General features: G+C 39.9%; 1 protein-coding gene and 1 long non-coding RNA gene across 2 annotated transcripts in view; both read right to left on the bottom strand.

Annotated features, from left to right (window-relative positions):
• Nucleotides 1–1,250: 1,250 nt before the first annotated feature.
• The window catches only part of LOC118431621 (ankyrin repeat domain-containing protein 13C-like), a 32,615-nt gene continuing 8,894 nt past the window's right edge, over nt 1,251–24,971 (bottom strand). Inside the window, exon 7 of the mRNA XM_035842863.1 lies at nt 1,251–1,691. Within this exon, the coding sequence (XP_035698756.1) occupies nt 1,552–1,691 (140 nt within the window). The 3' untranslated portion in view covers nt 1,251–1,551. The remainder of the gene's footprint in view (nt 1,692–24,971) is intronic.
• On the bottom strand, nt 3,288–23,825 carry LOC118432285. The gene is made up of 4 exons (XR_004833049.1): nt 23,730–23,825; nt 22,349–22,493; nt 4,027–4,117; nt 3,288–3,363 (listed from the first exon to the last, which is right to left on the bottom strand). It is a non-coding gene; the product is annotated as an uncharacterized LOC118432285 (long non-coding RNA).

The raw sequence follows: 24,971 nt of genomic DNA, 5'->3' as shown, positions 1-24,971 counted from the left end.
TCTCTGGAACTATGTGTATACAATACTCACAGTCATGATCACCAGTATCAAATCTTTGAGATGAACCCCCTTTCAAATCTTAAAAGTTTCTTAAGAGCTTAACATTACTGTTACAATAGGTTTCCCCAAACATGTAGTTACTGTATATCTAAGTCTGATTCATCAAAAAGGTGTTTTATATAATTTCAGTCACTGTGATAGGAATTTATTTGCTGTATTTCTTTTTTCTTAACAAGCTAAAGTTGGTGTTTGATAGAAGCCATTGTTTCTACTTATGCAGGTGAATTTTGATGGCTTTTAGTTGGAGATAGAATAATTCAATTATAAACCTCAAAGTTTGGAATTCCAAAACTGTATTCCTTTCACATGAAAACCTAATGTGCTTGAACTTCTTCATAAAGTAATATATATAGATGGAGTTTCATATGGAGCCAGTTAAAATGTTAGATTTCATTGTCATAACCTTACATACAACAGATGTACAGTATATATACAGACTTATTGCTGCAGTGACATCTTCGTTTCGGACAGTACTAGAACCTTAAACACCACAAACCTCTGCAGCTTCCTTATATCTATTCCAACACAGGTCATCTTTGTGTCTCATATAAGGCATGATATCTAATTAAATAGTTACCACCTGGAAGATTTCACCATGGCAACCGTAGGCACAAATTACATTTTTTTGTAGGTTGAAAGTTGCCGGCCTACAACCTAACCAAACACCAAACACCCAGTTTCTGTGACCATTGACTTGGTACTGAGCAGCCAAATATTTGACAGATCAACAAATTTCAGAAATAAAGAACTATCATATTTAAACATTTCATTGTGTTTTGTTTTTCATATTTGAAGTCTGGCCTCGTATTCAAAATATCAAATCAAGAGTTAGACAAATCCAATTTCATATGCACATGGTCACAGACTCAGCAATCACCTTCTACTGAGGGGACAAATTGTACACAGACAACACAAACATTGATCCCTGCCCTTTTAAAACCTCTTTTTATCAACCTTTAAGACATTAATGTTTAATGCTAAGTTATACATACATTCTGTACAACATAATATCTTCCTCTACAAAGTCATGGCACTTTGTGGTCATGCTTGTCTCTGTGGTTAACCCTGCATCTGCTAAGGATGCCTCCATGACACAAGTGTGCATCATGATCTAGCATAACTCAGCCTGGAGGGGTTAATGAAACATAATTTTTATTCAACCTTTGCACAGTTCTAAATACTAGTACAACCCGAAAACAATGGTAGAATTCTGTGCCATTAAAAATGCACATCTGCACATGTTAACTTGGCAAACATTTTGGATACATTTTGGCTTCATCAGTAATTTTGTATGTATATTTTAAAGGTGGACTTAATAATAATAACATGTTTTCAAGATCCTTATGTTAGAAATTGTGAAATTGAAAAATGGTAGATTTTGGTAAGATTTAAAATGCACACCACCCCTTTTCCACACATGGACCAGTCCAGATCGAGACAGAAGAAGGCAGATGTTGGGCAGGTCCACTGCTCCACAGGGGTGACAGGTGTTCACAAGTCAGGGAACCTGTTGGGGTCTTCTTTGAAGTTGTTGGGGATGAGGAAGAAGGATTCTGGGTAAAAGTCGGAGTCTCTCGCTTGGAAGTCCTGAAACGTGATCTTCGCTGTGATGGTCGGGAGGACTGGAATTTCTGCAACAGAAGAAAATTCGGGTTTTATTATTTTTTAAATTAGAATAGATGTACATTAATTTTGAAGCCTGAGTATCAGCTTTGTTACATGTAGTTTACCAGGGCAGTGAGTATGGGAGCCCTGGTAAACTAACAAGGCTGATACTCAGGCTAGTACCTTTTTGTACCAGTGTAACAGACTACCTTAGTTTGCATAAGGACCACATGGCCATTTTTTTGGTGGTCCCTTTGGTTACTTTCCCACACATAATAATCCTGTCTGCAGTCCCTTGAGGAGTCAGAGAAAAATAGAGATTGTACAGTTTCACATACTATTAGGTTGAACTGAAAATGTGTAACGGTCACTTCATCTTAATTAACTCTGCAAAAGACAGAATTGCTTATCCTGAGTGTTACTTTGTCAGTCCCCTTCAACACCTTCTTCCAGCGCCTTTCAAACCCTTTAAGATTGTTTAGCAGCTGCCAACAGTTTTCGTAATTTGGTGACTGAGGAAAAGATCACAGCTGATTCTTAGACAAATCACTGAGGGCTTACATGGATGTGTGTGTGTGTGTGTTGGGGTGGGGGTGGGGGGCAGGTTCCTGGCTACACTTTCTGCTGGATCAAGAAGACTTAATATAAAAAATTCACATTAAGTTCAAGGAAACTAAGCAATGGCACCACATTTGGTCACCACGTTTTCCTATGATTTACATAAATGAGATGGTTTATAAGGAGGAGGTGCCAACTTACCTGTCTAGTCTGATAGGAAACTCTTCACTCTGAAGAAAACAGAAGAAAAGCACACTGTCAGTAAGATACTGGCAAGTCCTTTTCAATAGCCTTTGGCTAGTTTGGTAGTCCTGGCTGTATGTCTTTATACAGCAGAACAAATAAAGTAAATCAATGTATTTTAAAGATGCAAAATTGAGCAAAGCCTGTGGTTCATAATCTCCTGCCACAGCAGTTCAGACAGTGTCCCTGTACTGTTGTCTATTGAGTTAAAATTTTGACATCTGTGTAGTTTTAGAACGGGAGAGAAGTAGTTACCATGGCAACAGTTGCCTTGAGAGACTTCCTGGTTTCCTTGACGACCATAGGTCTGCCCAGGTGTGGCCACCTGTTACAACAGGTAAGAATAGAAACAAATCAATAGTCAGAGCCAAAATCCCTAATCGTATAACTCTGTTGCAATGCGCAACAATCTACAGATATTCAAACAACAATAAATATACACTGTCAGTAAATCATGCATAGCTTACCAACTTGCAAAGACACCCAACTTTTAGTTTGAAGTGTACAATAATATTTAAACAAGAAAGGGGCAAAATCCCAGTTGAGAATGATGCAAAGACACAGTAAAACATTTGATGAGTCTTTCCCTTGTGTATTACTATAAGGAGCTTTTCCTCCTCCTTGTGTAAAAACTTAAAGTAGCATACCATAACACTGATGAGCTACTGTATATGTTGACCCAAAACAAAGATGACTAAAGTTTGTGCATCATCAGAGCATGTAGTTTTTCATTCCCCAATAAAAGTACCATTCTTAAGATTACACAAGAAGACATTGTTTAAGGGTCATAAACATTATTATTATTGCTAACCTTCCAGAGGGTGCGGTGACGTACTCCTCCCAGCTAACAGGAGAGGGGGGTGGGGGCTGGATGGACTCCCTCCTCACACAGGGCTGCTGGGGGGGGGGGGGGGGGAAAAAGGGGGGCACATTAATGTTAACTATAACATGAGACAGGAAAGGGGGGTGGGGGCTGGATGGACCCCCTCCTCACACAGGGCTGCTGGGGGGGTGATAAAGGGGGGCACCCATTTATGGTTATTTATTGTATAGAACAAGTAAAAAGACTATCATGTGGAAATCTCTACCTTCCAATTTCTTATTGGAATATGTACATTGTAGTTTAAAGTAGCTGTACATTTGCAAAAACATTGCCTTCTTCTTTATCATACAAAATGTAGCTGTTAAATTGTTACATTGCATTCATGCCTATCGACATCTTGGTACCGTTTGGCAGCCCAGATAGCTTGGGTACCAGTCTTTTCAGCTTTAAAATGCCCTCTCAGTTGCTCCAAGCCATAGCCTGGGTGCCAGCCTTTTTTACATGTAGCTTATTAATAAGATATATATTGAAGTGCTTTCTTGGTTGCTCTTAGCTTGGATGCTCAGGCTAGGTTTTTCGCCAAGTATGCACTGAGACTTCAGTATCTTCCCATGCCAAGAGAGCTTACTTAAAGGCTGGCTCCCGGGGTAGGAGTGACCAAAAGAGCATACTTGAGCTAAAAAGACTATATTTATTTCAGATACAAGGAAGACAAGATCTAAGCACATGTTACTCACATCGCAGCTGTTTTCCACAAAGAATCCTCGACTGAGACTGTCCAGCAGCTCTTTGTTCTTCTTCAGGTCTTCAGCAGACAGGTGTTCTCTCCTTAAAGGAACAACAGAAATCATCTTATTACAATATTAGTTAGATTTACAAAAATTTTCTTCCAACAGGAATCATCATTTACGAATTAAACATTTCTCAAGCATTGAGTTTTCAGAAAGAGTTCTGTCCAAGACAGAAATACACTCCAAAGATTACACATAAAAATACCTTTTATTTATGACAAAGACTTTAATGATTCATGCAAATAGAGACTCAGTGTTAATTTGGCTGCAATACCAGGGTAAATTCTCCCAGTAACAAAAACACCAGTCCTGTTGAACGTCAGGAAAATTGAGCAGCCAATGAGTCTTTCAGCTCTTAATGACAATTTCATCAGTAAAACATCCAAACGTGTTTTCTCGATCACTGTATGATTCATATAGTTACTCTCCAAGCACAGGTTAGGCGTTATTTTTATGTTTTTTGTCATTTTAATCAGCCTTGCTATTATTTTGTTCTCTTTCTTGATGTATCGTGGCCAATAAAAACAACTAAAAAGCCTTAAAAACAGCCAGAGCCTAACCTCTGCTTGGAGAGTATTATACACAGAGAACAGCCAATTGTTCAAAGGTCACTGGCCCCATCCAATGTATTGGCAGGGGGAGATTCTCGGCCGAAGAATACGCTCAACTACCAGCCTGAGAGGGCGATTGTAAACTTCTACAACCTTCTAGCTATCAAGAAATATGGCCAAAGCTCTCCAACTGTGTGCCAGGGATTTAAGGCAGGCCTATTCTAACTCCAAAATGACTAACTCCAAGGCAGCTGACATGCAGTGCAGACAAAAACAACTCATTATGTTCAGACAGTTGGAACGAGTAACTACCACAGGTATCACCTGTGGGCATTTCAGCCCAAACCCAAACCCATAAAAATAATCTCAGGTAGTCCAACCACCTCAGCGAAGAGTTGAAGAACACACTGAAAGACACAGTTACGACAACCTCTCTGCGACTTTATGGAGTTTGCAGACTGAAGATTTCCTTCCATACTAAGGTGAGTCAATCAACTTCTTCTCTGTTACCCTACAAGTTACCAGGTGAAGATTTAGTCCATGTGAGCTGAAATAGTTGGATCGGATGGTCTATCAAATGTTTGGTTCATACGTCACAACAAAATGGCGACAAGGAAATGTCAAACAGGAAAAATGTTAGAACAAAGCTCTCTGTCTAAATATTCCCCTTTTGGCGGATTTCTACGATCCATACCCCCTTAGGAAGGCCTGGTGAAGGCTTAAACAGTCTGTTCTGTGCTTGCCTGTTCGCCGATCACTCTGGAGGAGGAAAGTTTGTATAATTGGGAAAGGGGGAGGGAACTGGCAACTTGGGGAGTTACACTGTGAAAAATACTTAAAAATAGCGATCATTCGATTAAAAGATTAATTAGTTCATCACGCAACGTAGTGACGATTATAAAGTGGTAAAAAACAAAACAAAGGGCCAAATTAAGCCAAATCCGATTGTAAGCTACATTTAATCAGTGACCTGTCAGTCTGGGTCTAAACAATATGATTTATGCCCATTGAGACCCTCAAGCACTTTTGCTGGTGTCAACCCTGCTGAAAACCAGCAAAATGTCCTTAGGACGGTTTTGTCATCAAGTCAAAGCTCACGGACAGGACGATTGAAGTATATTTGATTTTGTGATGTTTATCTTTCTAACTATATCGAAGATGTGTGACGCGGCTTGGTCTGACATAGGTGCGTCTTAATGCACATGTATCTGTCATAATCTGTATCAATACAGCCGGTATAACCGCTGTTTGGCGTTACACAGCAGCTTCACAGGCACGCGGCGCAGCAGCAGCTGGTTATACTACACTGAACGACTCATTACACCTAACTTTTGCACATCTATCTGCAAGCGTTCTTTAAAACTACCCAGAGAAGATGCCCCTACTGTACTTCAAGGTGATAACAAATTCCACTCTACGATAGTTCTGGTAAAGTACGAATTTTTGAATATATCAATCCTAGGTTGGTAACTCTGATATTTAAAGGCATGAATGTAACCTTCCGTTGACCCTTGCAACAGTCTGTTTAAGGTACCGCCCAGGAGCCTTTTGTCCATATGAGAATGAGTCATGGCTTTGGAACTTTTCTGCACCCTCTACACTGCCTGACTTTCTGGAAAAAATTTTGAGATCTTTTTCAAGAATCTTGAGACTTAATACAATGATCTCAAGATTCTCATGAAAAATCTCAAGATCTTAAGAGTCAATACATCTGAAGATTTTTTTTTACTTTTAACGAGGCTCGAAGACCCCCACTGGGATCAATATGATATGTTGAGTACCAAAGAAGTTTTTCACAAAATATCAGATACTATTAGCTTAAAGGTATGTTTAAGCTGTAAAAGACTACAAGCATTTTTCCAAAGTGCTCTGCTCAGTCCAATAATAAACTGCTCGCTTTATTGGGGGGGGGGGGGGTTCAAGGTCTAAGATAGTACTTTTGTCCACATGACAAGTCAACTAGGAAACAACTATTATACTAAATCATGGCAAGAACTAGTACAAGCATTGTGGGAGCCTGAAGGAAATAGTGGGGAATTTAAAAGTCCCTCAGCACAATAAATATTTTGCAAAATTGTTCTTAAAAGATTAGCATTAAACATGGAGTTTGCATAATTCTGTGACCTCTTTTTGTACAGGGCGCTACAACTGAAGGCATTTTGCAGCACCCTTCAAGAAATTGTAAGCCAAAGCATGCATGTATATAAAATAGTATATACTTGCCAAAAAATTTAACTGTACAATGTGTCCCAAACAACTCATTATGCTCAGACGACTGCCACATCTAAATACCACATCACCTGTGGGCATGTAACACATTAACACACAGTCAACTGAACTCGGTGTCTCTATGTAACCTCAGGTAGTCCAACCACCTGAGCACTGAGTTGAAGGACACACTTAAGACAAACTGAGACTTCAAGGAGTTTGCAGACTGAAAACAAGCATACTGGCATTACACATACTGAGGTGAGTCAATCAATTCCTTCTCTGTGACCCTACATCATATTTGATATCTTTTGTCCAAAAGAGTAGTTGTCAAGATTGTGCAATCAAATGTTTAGTTCAAACGTCACACCAAAATGGCAATGAGGAAGTGGAACAGGAACATATCAGGAACATATCAGAAGGAACTTGGTTGATACAGGTCAGCCACATTCTGATATTAACTTGTTTTGTTATCAAGTCAAAAATCTTACTTAAGTTTAAAGGATATCAAAAAAACTCATACATTAGAATACTTGGAAGGAGATTTCAAGTGTCAACAGCCGGCACGCCATGGCCTAAATCGAACAGTTTTCGAACAGGTTTTCTATGCAGTTCGAATCGCTCCGCGGTCCTTAGCAACACGTTGCTAAGGAAACGCTTCTAGCGCGTCAGGTGGATGGAATTTCATCCGAGTTTTATAGCTGCTTTAGACCTGATTCCCGACCTTTCTACCAAGATTGTGTTATATGTGTCATAAAGGAATATCATGTAATCTCGATATGATCCATTTTTGTGGGGTTTTATAACTATTATGACTAGTTTCCTGATCATATTTGTTACACAGTGAAATTGGCAAAATGGTGGTGCCATTATGAGCTAAATTTTCGACGAATTTGAATATCGGGGCAAATGCATTACGCCTTCGATTCTTTTGTCAATGACTAGTGCGCCAGAATCGTTGAATCTTCTACTATACCTCTTGTGAAAATCTTGTTGGTTTGAAATCTGGGAAGGTTTGTAATTCCACTTTTACTGAGGTCACCTTTTTGACTGTTTCAAATCCAAATGTTGCAAGTCGTTGGTTTGGTTGATTCGAGTGCAATCGACTTTTAACACAAGTATCGGCACCAATATATCTCTCCAGTGTTTTCAAAGGATGCCTAAAGTACACGTGAAGACGGAGTGAATTAGCAAATGGAGTCTCAGTTTTACGGTAACTAGTATGTAAATACAATGGTGCGAGTCCGGCGTGCGCTCTGTGGAACGGGCGCTGATGCCAGCGCTGAAGCGTTCCTTTTCGGACGCCTCTGATGAGGTGGCCTCGCGCGGTTCAAATTTAAGCCTTTTTCGCCCTCGAAATTGATAATATGCCATATACCACCTGAAAGAAGAGACTTCGGTGCATTTTACGCACTAGATTTCCTTTCGTTCTGAAATCTGTTGTGAGGTAAAACGCAGCGGGGAACTTGCGCTAAAATCAACTGATTTCAGATTATATCATCAAACGGGTAGAGGTAAAAGTCGGTTTAAAAATTACGTAGGAGTAAAATGTAAACCTTAAAAATTGTAAACGTGATGAAATATTGATTGTACATAGTTGTAAACTCGAGCGACAAGCTTTTTGGTAGGTAGTCTCGACGCCCGGGGTTCATGGAACGTACAACTGTCTCAAAACGGCGCGCTGTTCGCTACGGCAGTCAGTCAGAAAATTTGAAGTTAGATTTAAATCACTTCGGGTTGGTATATTGACTTGAAACTCGGAATTCATAAACTAGGGACCACCGTAAAGAAATTCCGGTCATTAACTTTAAGATTTACGGAGAGAGGAGCTGTCCCGGGTGGATAGTGGCTAAATCGTCAAACCCGGTGCGTTCTATTATGTCAAAATTATGTCATGACTTCACGGAATATCGGGGCAAATGCATTACGTCTCAAAAATCTGTGATAAATCTTATACTTTCAGAAACTAGAAGGTTTGCTCTTTCATACGCAGGAGATTTCCTGTTGGTTTGACATCTACAACAGGTTCAAAACAACAGGGGAATTTACACGAAAGTCACCTGATTTGGGGTCGTATTTGTGACTGGAAAACGATACACAATCGGTTCAAAAATCTATATGAGCTAAAAAGGAGGCTAAAATATTGTGAATGATAAGAAATCAAGAAGATACGCAGTTGTATACTCCAGCGACAAGCTTTCTTGTGAGGGGTGTTGACACCCGGAGTCATGGAACGGACTACTTTCTCTCGCGGAAGGAAAAGAAAACTGCATAGAACTCTCGGCATGGCGTGGCGGCTGGTCAAATAGTGCTTGTGTTAACCTGACAAAGAGGAAACAATTACTAGCCTGGAGTCCTGCCTAATTTGGGAGCGGAACAAAACGAACAATGCTGGACTCCAGGCTAACAATTACAAGATTAGGGCTATAATTACCACAAGCACCCAAAGGTTTGTGGGATCGTGCAGTGAGTGGTCCTATGGTAAATGGTTTGGGACCATGCAGAATGAGCTGCACGGTCACTCGTAAGTTTGTAATGATTTCATTATGTGCAACGACAATGCAGCGTAATGTTGGAACTTAATATGCCATCTATATACATTACATACATATTACATACATCTGTGGTGTTACCTGAAATTTTTTTTTAATCCTTCTTTATTACTTTTTGCAAAACAAACAACAAAAAGAAAGCATGGCAGCTACAAATACGTTAACAAAGCACATGTAAAAACCAGGAAATAAAAGCAAAAACCAGTAACAACAGTTAATGTTTGTCCTAAACCCCTTTGCCCATATTCATTCAACAACATTACTAACGGGAGGTGCCCCTTGCAACACGGTACGCTTTTTCTTGCCCTCAAACTCATGGCGCTCCATCGCTAGATGCCTGAGAGTGGTCAAATTTTGATGACTGAATTTTTTACTCATAGATTTGAACAACATACTTGAATAAGAAATGCATTCATGTGGTTCATGAACCTTTCGCGCTGCGTGTTACAAGCGGCAAACACTGAGAGACAATTTCGTGTATGTAACCTTCCAATTTTGTACTACGCTGGACAGTGTGCCTAACTCGGTACGCTTTTTTTTAAATTTTGCTCTCTTCAGAAATAAGTGGTAAATCTAAGTACACAGAAAAAAATTAATAGTATGATATTTTAGCTTTCTTTTGACAGTAAAATCGTGACTGTATGTACCTCTTGTCTCACATGAGGAAGGCTGTACCTAGAACAATCCAGCTGATGTTTTACGGGCAATGGGCTGAATGCACTGATTGTGAATGCCCGACTAAAAAAAACATTACGAAAAAAAGACACCGCCAACATCAACAAAACTCTGTCTGATTATATGAAAATATCATCTACATCTCTCTGTCAAGTCTATTTTCATAGACAGCACGAATCATTTGTTACAGTCAAATAAATCTTTGGAGCGTTCTCTAGTCTGCCACCTTCACGGCCACACTCCCTTGGGAGTACAATGGTGACAATGTTTATGTCGCTTCCTTTTGGTTGGTTTTCTACTCAACAAACATTTGAAGACCCATATTCATAGTGTTTTATGGAGCTTTATTTATGTGTATCATGCAGTTGTGTGACTGCTTGGATGAGTTCGTATAGTTAGCTACACGAGCCGCCAATATGCAGAGGCCTGTGACCGCAGTGATTCAGCACTGTCAACATTACTGTTAGAATTCTGCTCTTAAAAAAAAAAACATGAAGTAAATATATTAAAGTATACTTGGAATGCAAATTAAAGCTGTGTACATGGACTTGGTTTATTAGTCTGTGACCAGAACCTCTGGTCGACAGACTTTTAGTTTTGTCTGGTTTTCGCGCGTTCGCAGCTGTATCTATATGTTCCCATTGTCTGAATTCTATGTGGTTTGGCAGGTCCTCTGTACTGAGGTTGACGATGATGCACGTGATTTTTTTTTGCGGCAGGTGGTTTTGTTATGGATGTTATAAAAATAGCACCCCTACAATTTGTTCTTCTTGCGGTGTTTTGGTCCAGGTCCTCTGCATGTGGGTCATGATGTAATCTGATATTGTCAAGCAGATGCGTGGTTTTATCTGATCGTAAAAGTTATTCGCGTTCGCATCTGTATTTGCATGTTCCCGTTGTCCCATACCTACGTTGTTTGGCAGAGCCTCTGCACTGAGGTTGACGATGATGCACGTTGTTTTTTTGTTTTTTTTGTTGCGGTAGTTGGTTTTATTACGGATGTAATAAAAATAACACCCCTACAAAATGTTCATCTTCCGGTGTATTAGTCCAGATCCCCTGTATATGGGTCATGCTGTAATTGAGATATTGCAAGCAGATGCGTGATGTTCTCTGGTCGTCAATGTAACGCGCGTTCGCATCTGTATCTGCATGTTCCCGTTGTTGCATACGTTTGTGGTTTGGCAGGTTCTCTGCACATAGTTGGACGATTATATATATGCAAGGTGTTTAATTTTTTCGGCAGCTGTTTGTATTATGTATGTAATAATTTCAGAAATCACCCCTGCAAATTGTACGTTTCACAGTGTATTGGCCCATGTCTGCATATGGTGCCCGTTGCGGTAAATGGGTATAGTCAAGCAGATGCGCGATATGTGCATCAATTTTACGCGCCTTTACTTTCTACCTCTCATTCAACAAGTTTATCCGTCCTACTTTATGTACCAGCATCATGGACCCCGGGATTCACCCATTAACACTGTGTCATGCTACCTTATGGCTTCACAGTAGTTAAAAACTTATCGCACAGTTCATCATCAACAGCTGTGTGTTATCGTATGTGGGACATGGGAACCGACATCTAATGTTCCACTAATGACCCTGTCAATCAAATGCCTGTCGCCGTTTGCAATGAAGCGTGTAAGAATTCTCGTCCCAAATGAAGTTTAGCCATATCATATTCCCGGACTTCGACTAAGAAACATCAAGGTCCTATTCCGTGCTTCACACTTATTGTGTCCAGAACAGAAACATGTTAATACTTGGTGCGTTTATCAGTCTGTCTGTCGGTCTTGTAGGTGTGTCTGTGTGTGAATGTGCCTGTGTATTAGACCATCCGGTTACTTATCGTCACCATATCTTTTAGAATTTGGCCACATGTTATCTCACAATCCGTACCTGTTTAGTAAGATTCACATGACACAGAAATATTAAGCAACTTTAGATACAACGATATATCTAACACCATGAAAAGAATCATATAGGATATAAGCACAACGTCACACACCAAAGAAGACAAAACAACCAACATATACCAGACCGACGTCACAGACTACACTGTATGTTACCTACGGTCACTTGTTTACCTTTGTAATCAGCATAGTCAGTGACAACTAACACGGTGTACTTATGGATAATAAGATCAGCAAAAAAAACCGTACCATCTTACGACGGGGACCGTCTTAGGGCGGCCCCCGTTATACATTTATTTAAGATATCAGGTTCTAACAGAAAATAATTTATTTAAGTTTCCCCACTTCCCCCTGTGTTTATGCAGTTTGCCTTGCCGGATTGCTATGTTTATTTCTAATTTATAAAAGTATGAAACATAGGATATGAAAGCAAACAAATTCAAAGAATGCTTACGATTTTTGAAAACAAATATTTTGCCTAAAAGCAGGATAAGATTCAACAGAACGGAGCAACGATCACTAGAAATACCGAAAATTATACTGAGTGCATTAATATGCAAATGAGTATCATTTATATTGAAAAACCATTCGTCCACCTGACGCCAAAAATTTGAAGTTACACAACAATCCCAAAAAAGGTGGACGACTGTTTCTTCTTCCTCGTTACAGAGGCTACATAATGGGGAGTCTATCAGACCCCATAAATATAATATTTTATTGCAAGGTAAAAATTTAAATAGTAGTTTATATTGAAATATTCGAGTATATGAATCAATCGAAAGTTTATAAGGTAAACTATATATTTTGCCATGGTAGTGGGGTGTCAAAATACTCTTCCCAAGAAAGTTTAATTCTTTCAGATGAGCCCCATAGACTGGCTTCGTTCATGGAGAATAAATACAGAAACTTATTACTATTACAGTTATGAAGCCAGCCTATGTTTCTACATACAGGAAGACAGACACCCAAACTTGGAGAATTCAGTTTCATCTTAGCCTTCCAAAATGGGGGAATAGCAGAAATTTATTTAAATTCAGGACACACTACTCCAAATTTTGTAACAAAATTAACATATGATAAGAAGTTTTTTTCTGAGTCTAATATGTCGTTTACAAATATGACCCCCCTACTAAGAAATACTTGTGAAAAGAAAGGTTTACCACTGATAGTTATATTTGAGTTTAGATGCAGAAAGTTACCTGAAAGTTTAGAGGCCCCATGAATCTTCCATTTTAAAAATGGCACTGCCAAAGAAATGTTTCACAATTTTGTTCCTATAAATGATTGGTGTTAATTTTTTTGAGTATGCATATTAATAATAATGTATTGTGACAAAATTTACACATTACACAAAATGCCACAGCTGAAGGCAAACTAAAGCACCATTTAAGAAATAGTAAACCCCGTACTTGCAAAAAATTTTGTTATGTAACTCATTATGGCACACATGTATCACCTGTACATGTGGGCATGTAACATATAGGCACTGTCAACTGAACCCAGTGTCTCTATGTAACCTCAGGTAGTCCAGCCACCTCAGCGCTGAGTTGAAGGACCCTCTGAAACATTAAAGGCGTTCGCAGACTGAAAACAAGTATATTGATACCAACCATACTAAGGTGAGTAAATCAACCCCTTCTCTGTTACCCTACATGATGCAGTGTACAGGTATTTCTTTGTCCATGACAGGAAAAATTGTGGGAAGAACCGTCTGATCAATCTTCATACGTCATCGCAAAATGGCGACGAGGAAATGTCAAACAGGAATATGTCAGGAGGAACTTGGTTAATTGGCACTGTCAACTTCTGATATCAGCCTTTCTTCACTCATCGACAAGTTAAAAAATCTCACACAAACTTTCCAGGATTTCCACTTATACAAGCCTAATACTAATACTAGAAAGACGATTTCTTGGGTAAATAAAATTGTGTTAACATATTAACAAGACAATTACCATATTAGTATCAGTCCTACATTCCTTCTTCAATCTGAATGTTCTCCAATCTTTTCAGCCAGCTTACTGAGATTCTCTCTTTTTTACATAAATATTGAATTGACTTTGATATTGTCATGAAATATTTAATAATAGTGCTTTCGTATATCTTAAAGCCATACATGTCCAGAAATGGGTGAAATGTACGAAGTTCGGATCAGCCTACGTCACACGTAATTTCCGACAACTTCTATCTTCCGACAACTTCCGACAACCGCTGTCGGCAAAGTTCGGGAAACGTTGACAATTATCTGTGACGTAGCTACGCTAAGTTCGTACACGGGGCGGAGCTAATGTACGAAGTACGATGTACGAAGTTAAAATGTTTTCTATTTTGTGGGTTATGCTAAGTTCGTACATGGGGCGGACCTAATGTACGAAGTACGATGTACGAAGTTAAAATGTTTTCTATTTTGTGGGTTATGCTAAGTTCGTACATGGGGCGGACCTAATGTACGAAGTTAAAATGTTTTCTATTTTGTGGGTTATGCTAAGTTCGTACATGGGGCGGGCCTAATGTACGAAGTAAGATGTACGCAGTTAAGATGTTTTGACTTTGTTGTGAGTTATGCTATCTTCGTATATGGGTCGGGCCTGGTGATGTTTTGACTATGCTGTGGGTTATGCTAACTCCGTACGCAGTATTCTATTCTACTTTCACCTATCGCACATGGTCAGCCACGCGTTAAGCACATCATCGATCACCAATTATTGAGTGCGGGTGGAGAACAATCTGTATCATCTAACTCGTGAACTAGATCGTTTATAAAAATATTAAAAAGTCTAGGGCTTAGTTTACACTCCTGCCTGACACCCCTATTGGTAACAAACAGTGGTGTTAGGCCAGATAACGTTAGAATCAACCATCTCATAAAAGTAAGAGGTTCCTATAGAATAACTTATATGAAATGAGTTTTAGTAAAGATCATTTTTTTTTACTAACATTAGGTAGCATTTTTGTGACTGTTGTATACCTGACCATTATGCCTTAGTGAGAACGATAACATTTATGGGAACTATTTCCATCATTCTAAATTTTGTTATTTTTTATTATTTAAAACTTATTCAAGTGCCTTCTGTACGGTCTTAGAACTGTCAACTTTGTATTTCTGACGTGATCACCATTCTTCAATGCACTTGATGAACATAGATATAGGTCTTATTTATCACAGTTTGTAATTTTTTCACGGTCTTAGAACTGTCAACTTTGTATTTCTGACGTGATCACCATTCTTCAATGCACTTGATGAACATAGATATAGGTCTTATTTATCACAGTTTGTAATTTTTTCATCGTTCAATATGGTGTTTTAATAAGACCTCTCATTTTTTTTAATTCGACTCTAACATCGTACACCAACCCTGCCTACCTGTACGAAGTTAGATTTGTTAAGTTCGTACATCGTACATCGTACATCAACCCTGCCTGCCTTTACGAAGTTAGATTTGTTAACTCCGTACATAGTACATCGTACACCAACCCTGCCTACCTGTACGAAGTTAGATGACGTCACCTAAAACTTCGTACATCGTACATCAACCCTGCCTGCCTTTACGAAGTTAGATTTGTTAACTCCGTACATAGTACATCGTACACCAACCCTGCCTACCTGTACGAAGTTAGATGACGTCACCTAAAACTTCCGAAGTTTACCGATTACGGTCTATATCTACCTTTAACTTCGTACAAGTTCGTACAACTTCGTACACACTAACTTCGTACATTTACCCCATTTCTGGACATACCTCCTTAAAGCATGGTGATTAAATTCCTTGCACACTTACATTTTTTAAAATTCCCATCATGCACCACATAAGAGTTGGCATTGTCATATCAGTTATGCAATTAAGGCCCTTATGTGCATTTTGGTATAAGGTTAATATGTACCAACAGTTATTTTATGCATATTTACCCATTAAGTGTTTTGGCAGTCATTACTCATTTTATTTACATATTTTAGATTCATTATGCTTTTTCTGACCACTCACAATTGACTTTTAACAACTTGAAGTTAGTGTATGACTGGGACCTTAAAGGGATATATTGTAAAGTTATGGCGCCAAAATTTCAAATGTTCTGAACTTTAAAATCTTAAGTCAAATTGACTTATTTCCAACTCATCTGCGTCATTTTATAAGCTTTCTAGCGCTAATTAACCGCGCCAAAGTAAGATGCGACCAAATTTATTTACTTCCGGGTAGCATACCCGGAAGTAAGTCAGTCCTAGATATCCGAAACGACCGTTGGGGTCGCAGATCTTCGGAGCTTTGCAGGGACTTTCAACAAACTTCAGTAACGATTCGAGCGAACCACCGAACACGTTCTAGAGCGTGCCTTGGTTCGTCAGAAAGTTGGATAAAATGGCGGGCAACTCAATAAGGTCTCAAAACACAGTATTCATCCGCGACCCCCGTCCCCCAAAGTAGTTCGGGTTAAAATAGTGCACCGCAGTAGTTGCAAAGGCCATATTTATTCTTCCGTGCACGACAGCGAGGTGGAATCTGTGGTGAATGGTAGAGGAATACATTCGGTGTTCATACTGTATAAGTTGGATTACGTTGCTTTTTCGGCCGGCAGGAATTTGCGCCTTGATACGGTTACTGGCACTTACTGTTCGCCACCTGCAGTTCCATGATCTCCGCTGGGGGTCAAATCAAAGTGTCTTTTATAGAAAAACGAGCCAGCAAATCTATGCTCATTTTCAGATATTTTGTAGCTTGACAGTACCCTCAACTTCAACATACTAAATTCACGTAAATTGTATCTGCACCTTACTATAGGTTTGAGTCGTCGAACCACCTCACTTTGGGGTCTTTAACCATGTAAATCCCCATAGGCGAAAAACTGTGTTTTGAGACCTCAAGCGTTTGGAGGGAAGTGCGCATATTTCAAGATGTCCTCATGGCACAGCAAAGTCGTATCCATACGTTGTAAATATTGCTGTGCAGTGTAATGAAAAATGACCAAATATAGTGACATTATTTTTCACAATATGTCCCTTTAATGAAATTAATGTTGACTACACATTACATGCACTGGTAACTCATGGCTGCATAGAAGTTTGTTTTAAGTAACAAAATTGCTGAGTCTTTCAATTTGGCAGGTGGTACAATCTTTTTCAATCTTACCCACTTGTATTTTTAAATGTTGAAAATGTTAAAAATTAGCTACATTTAGTGAAGCACACTTTGAACTAGAGTTCCGCAACCCAATATCGTTGCCAAATGACGAAAAATTTTCAACATTAGTTCTGACCCACCCGCCCACTCAGGGTTGACTATCGCGGCAATGCCTTGCAATATCACCCCTGACAATTAAGCCACAGACAACGGGTATTAGGGGTGCCTTACTTATGAATATTAATAAGCTTGCCTGATTTGTCGGGGGCCAATCAGCGGCCGGATTGGAAGTTTCGAACAAACAGCGTACGGTGTGGCGTGCAGAAAGATCTGTTTATTTTTGCGTGATGCTAATGTTTTTTCGCATGCTAGGTCGATATATGGTGATGCCGTGGATATCCTATACCCACAGAACCAACAAATCTTAAATTTGGTACCTGATAAAGACGTTTGGACTGTGAAAGAACTGTGAAACGTTATTCCAGTACTGTTATCTTGCTCTTGAATATTAATCTCACCCTTTTGAAACCTTGAGTTTTCCCAAACTGGCTTCATTGTAAATCCTGCAAATACGGATTGGGAACTTTTTTTTTCTTTACTCTTATCTTCATGTTTTGAGTAAAAGGCTTTATATTTAGCAATGCGCTACTTGACTAATACAAAATATACTATATTAGCTGAATAAGATAATAAATAAATAAAAAAAAATATGTAAATCATCCTATCTCTGTTATGATATCATAAGGCTACACCTTGGCCAGTATGTCCAACAAAGCGAGGAGGATGCTGGTTCTTCTGCTGATCATCCTGCAGGAAGCTGGACCGACCGCAGCCTGCAGCAGCAGCTGTTCATCATACTGTCAATGCGGCTTCAGAGGCCTCACCAGTGTTCCTCAGGACCTGCCTACAGACATCACTTGGCTTCACTTACGGAAGAATACCATCACAAACATAAGTCAGTCTGATTTCTCAAGGTACAGGAGCTTGATAATGTTAGATCTTCATTCCAATCAGATCTCCATGATCCAAAACAAAACATTCTACAACTTAACCAGACTAACTCAACTGTACCTGTTCAATAACAAGTTAACTAATCTTTCAGCTGACTTATTTGTGGGACTCAGTAACCTACGAATCTTGTATCTTTCGTCAAACCAGTTAACTACTCTCCCAGCTGACACATTTGTGGAACTTGGTAATCTGCATCGCTTGTATCTTAACCATAACCACTTAACTACTCTCCCAGCTGACATATTTGTGGGACTTAGGAACCTACAAACCTTGGAGCTTTCCTTAAACCAGTTCACTACTCTCCCAGCTGACATATTTGTGGGACTTGGGAACCTACTAACCTTGGATCTTAGGTCAAACCAGTTTACTACTCTCCCAGCTGACATATTTGTGGGACTTGGGAACCTACAAACCTTGAATCTTAACTGGAACCAGTTAACTTCTCTCCCAGCTGACATATTTGTGGGACTTGGTAATCTACAAACCTTGTGGCTTTCCTTAAACCAGTTAACTACTCTCCCAGCTGACATATTTGTGGGACTTGGTAATCTAGAGAGGCTTTACCTTGACAGAAATGACATACACAGTATCGAGGCAGGTACCTTCAATGACACAACAAAGCTTAGAATTCTAAATCTTGAAAACAACAACATCAGAACCATCCCAGCCGACATATTTGTGGGACTTGGGAACCTACAAACCTTGTCTCTTTCCTATAACCGGTTAACTACTCTCCCAGCTGACATATTTGTGGGACTTGTGAACCTACAATCCTTGTCTCTTTCCTATAACCGGTTAACTACTCTCCCAGCTGACATATTTGTGGGACTTGTGAACCTAAAAACCTTGTCTCTTTCCTCTAACCAGTTTACTACTCTCCCAGCTGACATATTTGTGGGACTTGATAATCTAGAGAGGCTTAACCTTGGCAGAAATGACATCCACAGTATCGAGGCAGGCACCTTCAATGGCACAACACAGCTTAGAATTCTAAATCTTGCCAACAACAACATCAGAAACATATCTGCTGACACATTTGGGAATCTACTTCACCTTGAAGAACTGGGACTTAGTTATAATAACATCAGCACTTTCCCTTTAGAAGCCTTATCAAATTTGAATACTTCAGTGCTGTCAGAACTTAAATTAAACTATAACACAATGGAGACACTCCCAGTAATGGCATATGACATACTGGCCTCTGTACCAGCTAGGGAATATTACACTTGGTTATATTATGGTCCAAGTGTTAGGATTGACAACAACCCCTGGCAGTGTGACTGTAAGATGCTTCCCTTTAGAGAGAAGATGAACGGGTCTTACCCATTTGAAGACCAGATCAGATGTGCTGGTCCTGCTAACCTTGCAGGGCAAAACATTTCAGATGTAAATCCTGAAGACATGATCTGTGAGGAGACTACAACAACAGAAAGCAACCCGGGCCCTAATATCAGTGCCATCTCCTTGCCCATGCCTGTGCTTGCTACTCTGTTTGTTGTTCTTGGAATATTTATCATTTCTGCTATTGCCTTTGCAGTGACTCAGAGGTGCATATATAAGAGGAAGGAAAGGGAGCGTACTTATGCGCTAGCCTCTAGTGCTGGCCCCAGTAACCAAAACCCCACAGGCAAGTCCAATGGTCATGTTCAGATAAGGGGGCATACAAACATAAACAGTCAATCCCAAATGTCCCATTCTGGTATGTAGTTAACAGCCAGCATGTCTATAATGTTCCAACTGATGACCCAGTGTATGACACCATACCAGAAATCAACCAACGGGAAAGCCCATACCAAGGTGCAGGCAACATACAGTATCTTGGCAGCTTTAACAATGGATATGAGGTTCCATCCCCCTCCCAGGGCCCTGAAAATGGTGCCCGTCCACAAGCAAGACAAGGCCCTCAGTGCCACAAATATGAGAACAGACAGGTTAGCACAGCTGCTAGACCAAACCACTATGAACCCCTGAGGAACCCCAGTGGTCAGCAGCAGCACACCTACACATCCCTGCTGCCTCAGTACTTACAACACCATTAGATAAGACCTAAGTTAAACCATTGCTTTAAGGATTAACTCTCTGAAAACAATGACTGGCCCTGAGTAGGACTCCAAATACCTATAGCCAGTAAAGCACACCAGATTACTGAAATGGAGGACTTGAGAATAAAAAGGTTTCCTATAAATGAAAAAAAAAACACAATGTATTTTAAGTATCACCAAATATAGTCACCACACAGGAAGATATTAGAGACAAACAAATTATGACATAGCCACCCCAACCCAATAGAAACTTAGAAATATATTTATCATACCTCCAGTAATTATGATAATATAAATATATTTGAAGAAACATAAATTGTGACCAAGAGACTTGGCTGAAGGTTCTACTTAACTCCATAAAGCTGAAGTGTTATTTCATGGATCCTTTTCTTGTAAGTCAACAATATTGTATATCTGCTATGATATTTATACGCAAATTATACAAAATATGTTACAAACTGCGGTGTGGAATAAGTAATCTTAATAAGATTTTATAGATTTCAGTAAGCTTAAGCTCTTACCAAATGTAGGGATGAACCATTTTGAATAGGGTATAGAACCATTTTGATTATTAGTAATAATTACTGAAATTTACAGTAAACTTAAAGGGTTACTTTGCTGAAATTAAGACTTCTTATAGTTGCAAATTCACTATAAAAATTGTAAAATAATTTCAACATTAATAATGGATAATCTAGTAGTAACTAATTGATGAGTTAATGTACATATGGTTAGATTACATGTAATTGCATGAAAAATAGAATAATGTCAAAACCATACTCCTGGTGAAAGGAATTGCTGGTGAAAGGAGTTGATAATATAATATATAAACTATAGTCATGGGAAAGAGCTTGTTCAAAACAGACTCCTTTTTTAGACACAGTACTAATGTCTTGCCATGTCCAAACTGGAGCAAACAAGCATATATTCAAAGCATTTTCACTAAATGTAACTTACTCATAATATCTGTTGTATGTTACTGGTTGACTGGTTGTATCACCATCATATGGTTTTGCATGAAATTGATAATTGTAATGACTGTTATAATAAATAGTCTAGTAGGTCTTAATTAAGTGACTTATATAAGATACTTAAGCTAACATACAATTTAAAAAAATGAGAAAAGTAGCATGGTAGCATGCTAGGTTGGTATATATCATAGCTAGTTCCTATATGTATATTTGCAGTAATGTGATAGAACTCCCCTGAAATTATATCACAAATATTAGACACAGGACTGACATCTTGCAACGTCCAAAGTGTAGCAGAAATTCACAGTATTTTCGCAAGTTAAGCTCACTTATGGTGTACTTAATGATCATGCCTGCTTTAGTTTGTGTTCTTGTCTGTACATTTCATGGGACAGCCACAGCACCCCTTGCTGCCTGGCTTGTCCGTGTGATGTACCATGATCGCATCTTCAATAAATGCTAAATGCTGAGGGAAACTCAACTGTGTCTTGGCTAAGTGGTCTCCTGTATCTGTGTGCATGTGTAGCTGGTGTGTTACTCTATGGGACATTGTTGAATGCAATCAACACATACACAAACATATCTGTCCTTGGTGCTGAACACCATCCACACACAGATAAAAACATCTGTCCCTGGTGCTGAACACAATCCACAAACTAGTAAACACAACTGTCCCTGGTGCTGAATACCACCAACACACAAGTAAACACACCTGTCCTTGGTGCTGAACACCATCCACACACAGGTAAACGCACCTGTCCTTGGTGCTGAACACCATCCACACACGGGTAAACATACCTGTCCCTGGTGCTGAACACAATCCACACACAGGTAAACACACATGTCCCTGGTGCTGAACACAATTCACACATAGGTAAACACACCTGTCCCTGGTGCTGAACACCATCCACACACAGGTAAACACACTTGTCCCTGGTGCTGAACACCATCCACACACAGGTAAACCCACATGTCCCTGGTGCTGAACACAATTCACAAATAGGTAAACACACCTGTCCCTGGTGCTGAACACCATCCACACACAGGTAAATATACCTGTCCTTAGTGCTGAACACCATCCATGTTACGCTGACTCCAGTGGTATGGACATGTTGAACAAGCCAGTGGCTGCATCAGCACCATCGCCAAATTACAGTTACCAGGCAACAGTGGTCGTGGTAGATCAAGGAAATCTTCAAAGGAGTGTGTTAAGAAGGACATCAATGCTTACCTCACATCGTATTCTTTGGAACACCTTACGTTCGTTGTCGAGGACGACCAAGGAGACGTTGGGTCTGAGATGTCCGTTGAAGATGAAGCTCAAGTCTCCTCGCTGCCACCTCATGTCCGAGAAATCCACAAGCGTCGTGTCCATTCTGGACAGGAACAACAAAATAACATGTAATTAATGTAACTTACAACAGGTGCACAAGAGTCTTGACATACCTCTTTTCAAATACACCACTTGATGAACTTGTATGTATTGAACAGATGTACAGACCACCTGTTTGTTGTATATACTAGTACTGAAATCAAGATTTGAAAAAATGAAAAAATTCTACAGCGATAGGGACATGGTGATATCGCTACAGTGCCAAGAACCGATATGTGTCATGGGTCCAAAGTATTATGCGGATGTCATCTAGTGTGGCTTCACATAACAATGTTTTTATATATCATAGGTGTGCAATCATCAAGATGAAACTGTCATGAACAAGCAAATGGTTACAAACACCAATAAATAATGTCTTGTACACGAAAAAACCTTTACTTTTGAAAAATTAAAAAGGAAAAAGAAGTTTTCTTGTTGCAAATGTTGCACATACCAGCCAGTTACCTTATTTTCTAAGTTACACAACTTATTTGTCTATTCGGAAATGTGACAAATACATAATACAGTCTCTCAGGCAACGTTGCTTATAAACAAGTATAAACCAGCTGTAATTATTCTGAAGTACCATCCCTAACCAATAGGAGGGGTTTGATTATGACCATTCAGTTCTTGAGTAGTCTTCTTCAAAAACTAACCACCTGAAGCCATCCACCCCCCCTCCCCCAGGACTGGTCTCGCCTGAGTTTGCACAGAAACCAGACTCCTTCCATATGTGTGGCTCTGCAGAGGTCAGCCCAGTCTGGAGGGGCTGCACAAAACCCGACTGTAAGGTCTGCCTACTGGTGAAGTCTTGCGATATGCTGTGAGAAGGACTATAAACTAAACTGGATGAAGAATGGGCTAAAACACTACCATATTCATACTGTATTTCTATGATCATATAATATCTGAGACTTCCCCAGACCACATCCACCCTCCTATCCCCAGGGCTGGTCTCGCCTGAGTTTGCACAGAAACCAGACTCCTCCCACATGTGTGTGGCTCTGCAGAGGTCAGCCCAGTCTGGAGGGGCTGTACAAAACCACACTGTAAGGTCTGACTACTGCTGCACACGCAGAATGCTATGTTTAGTTGGAAGTGAAAGCGACAGCAACGGCCTTTCTTTTTCTAACATAAACACAGAACATTTAGCGAACTGTCTAGAACAAACATTTGAAAGTTGGGTTAAATTTTGATACGTTATATCAGCATCGCGCAGAACCTTCAACAATCAACATACCCTTTCGCAGGTCGAGAAAAGCAGCCGTCTTTTTATCGTCATTCATTAAAGACACGAGAAGAAGAGGACATGAAACTCTCGCGTCCGGCAACTCATTCACGAGGTATTACATTCACATGGCAAGCTTTTTGACCTTTGACCTCCTACTTTGACACCTGACATTCCAACAGTGTCGCAGTATGTCAGTCGGACAGCTGAGGAGTGGATCTCCTCAAATGGAGACGGCCTGAGAGCAAAGCTATATGTGAACACGACAAACACCATCTATGTAATAGTATGAGCTATTATGCTCTACAATACAACAGTTACACTGTTGCTAAACGTACAATATTTCCACTACTCGTTTTTGGTCGGGAATACAGTGGAAATTTCACAACAACGCTTAACGTTATAGATTTTGAAACTGCCCTTTGGAGCAAGGAACAGAAGTTTTATTCGTCTATTCGGCTATCTTATTCCCAATCCCGCCTCGTACCTCAAAGTCATTTCCATTCCTCGTCACAAAGAGGCTACATCTGGCCGGCACGGCGCCCATAAAGCGCCGCCAAGTGACGGGTGAAGGTACTGCAGTCACTTCTGCCCAGCGTTTAACAATCAAGGTGCACCTGACTGTGACACGGTACCAATAAAGCGCCACTCAACGTAGGGTGAAGGTACTGCAACCTAGGAATCAGGTATCTCTCTTTTCGGCTTAACTCTGGTGATTATTGAAGGCTGGAGGTGTTCAGCACCAAGGACAGGTGTGTTTTCTTGTGTGGATGGCGTTCAGCACCAAGGACAGGTGTGTTTTCTTGTGTGTGGATGGTGTTCAGCACCAAGGACAGGTGTGTTTTCTTGTGTGTGGATGGCGTTCAGCACCAAGGACAGGTGTGTTTTCTTGTGTGTGGATGGCGTTCAGCACCAAGGACAGGACGCCAGGCAACTTTAATAACACTCTACAGTTAGGATCACAAGAAGCCATAGAAGTATCCATATCATTTCATGAATGTTAACATATGAATTTGAATGTGAAGTTTGCCCTGTTGGATTTGAAATGCCCGGGAGTATCGCATCTGTTGTGACGTGAGCCCCTACGACCACTGAGGTTACGGGCCATGAGTGAGTGAGTGAGTGAGTGTGACGTGACTATAATTTCTTCATCCGCATGGGGGCGCTTTCAAGTGCACGCAAACTCTCATGGCAAATACTGCATTCTGAATTTATTACCCTGGGCAGCGCTAATAGACCGTTGTAAGGCCAAGT

Source organism: Branchiostoma floridae, chromosome 15 (genome assembly GCF_000003815.2).
Source record: "Branchiostoma floridae strain S238N-H82 chromosome 15, Bfl_VNyyK, whole genome shotgun sequence".
NCBI classification, from domain to species: domain Eukaryota; kingdom Metazoa; phylum Chordata; class Leptocardii; order Amphioxiformes; family Branchiostomatidae; genus Branchiostoma; species Branchiostoma floridae.
The sequence above is the reverse complement of the archived record's forward strand: the minus strand, read 5'-3'. Positions and strand labels throughout refer to the sequence as shown.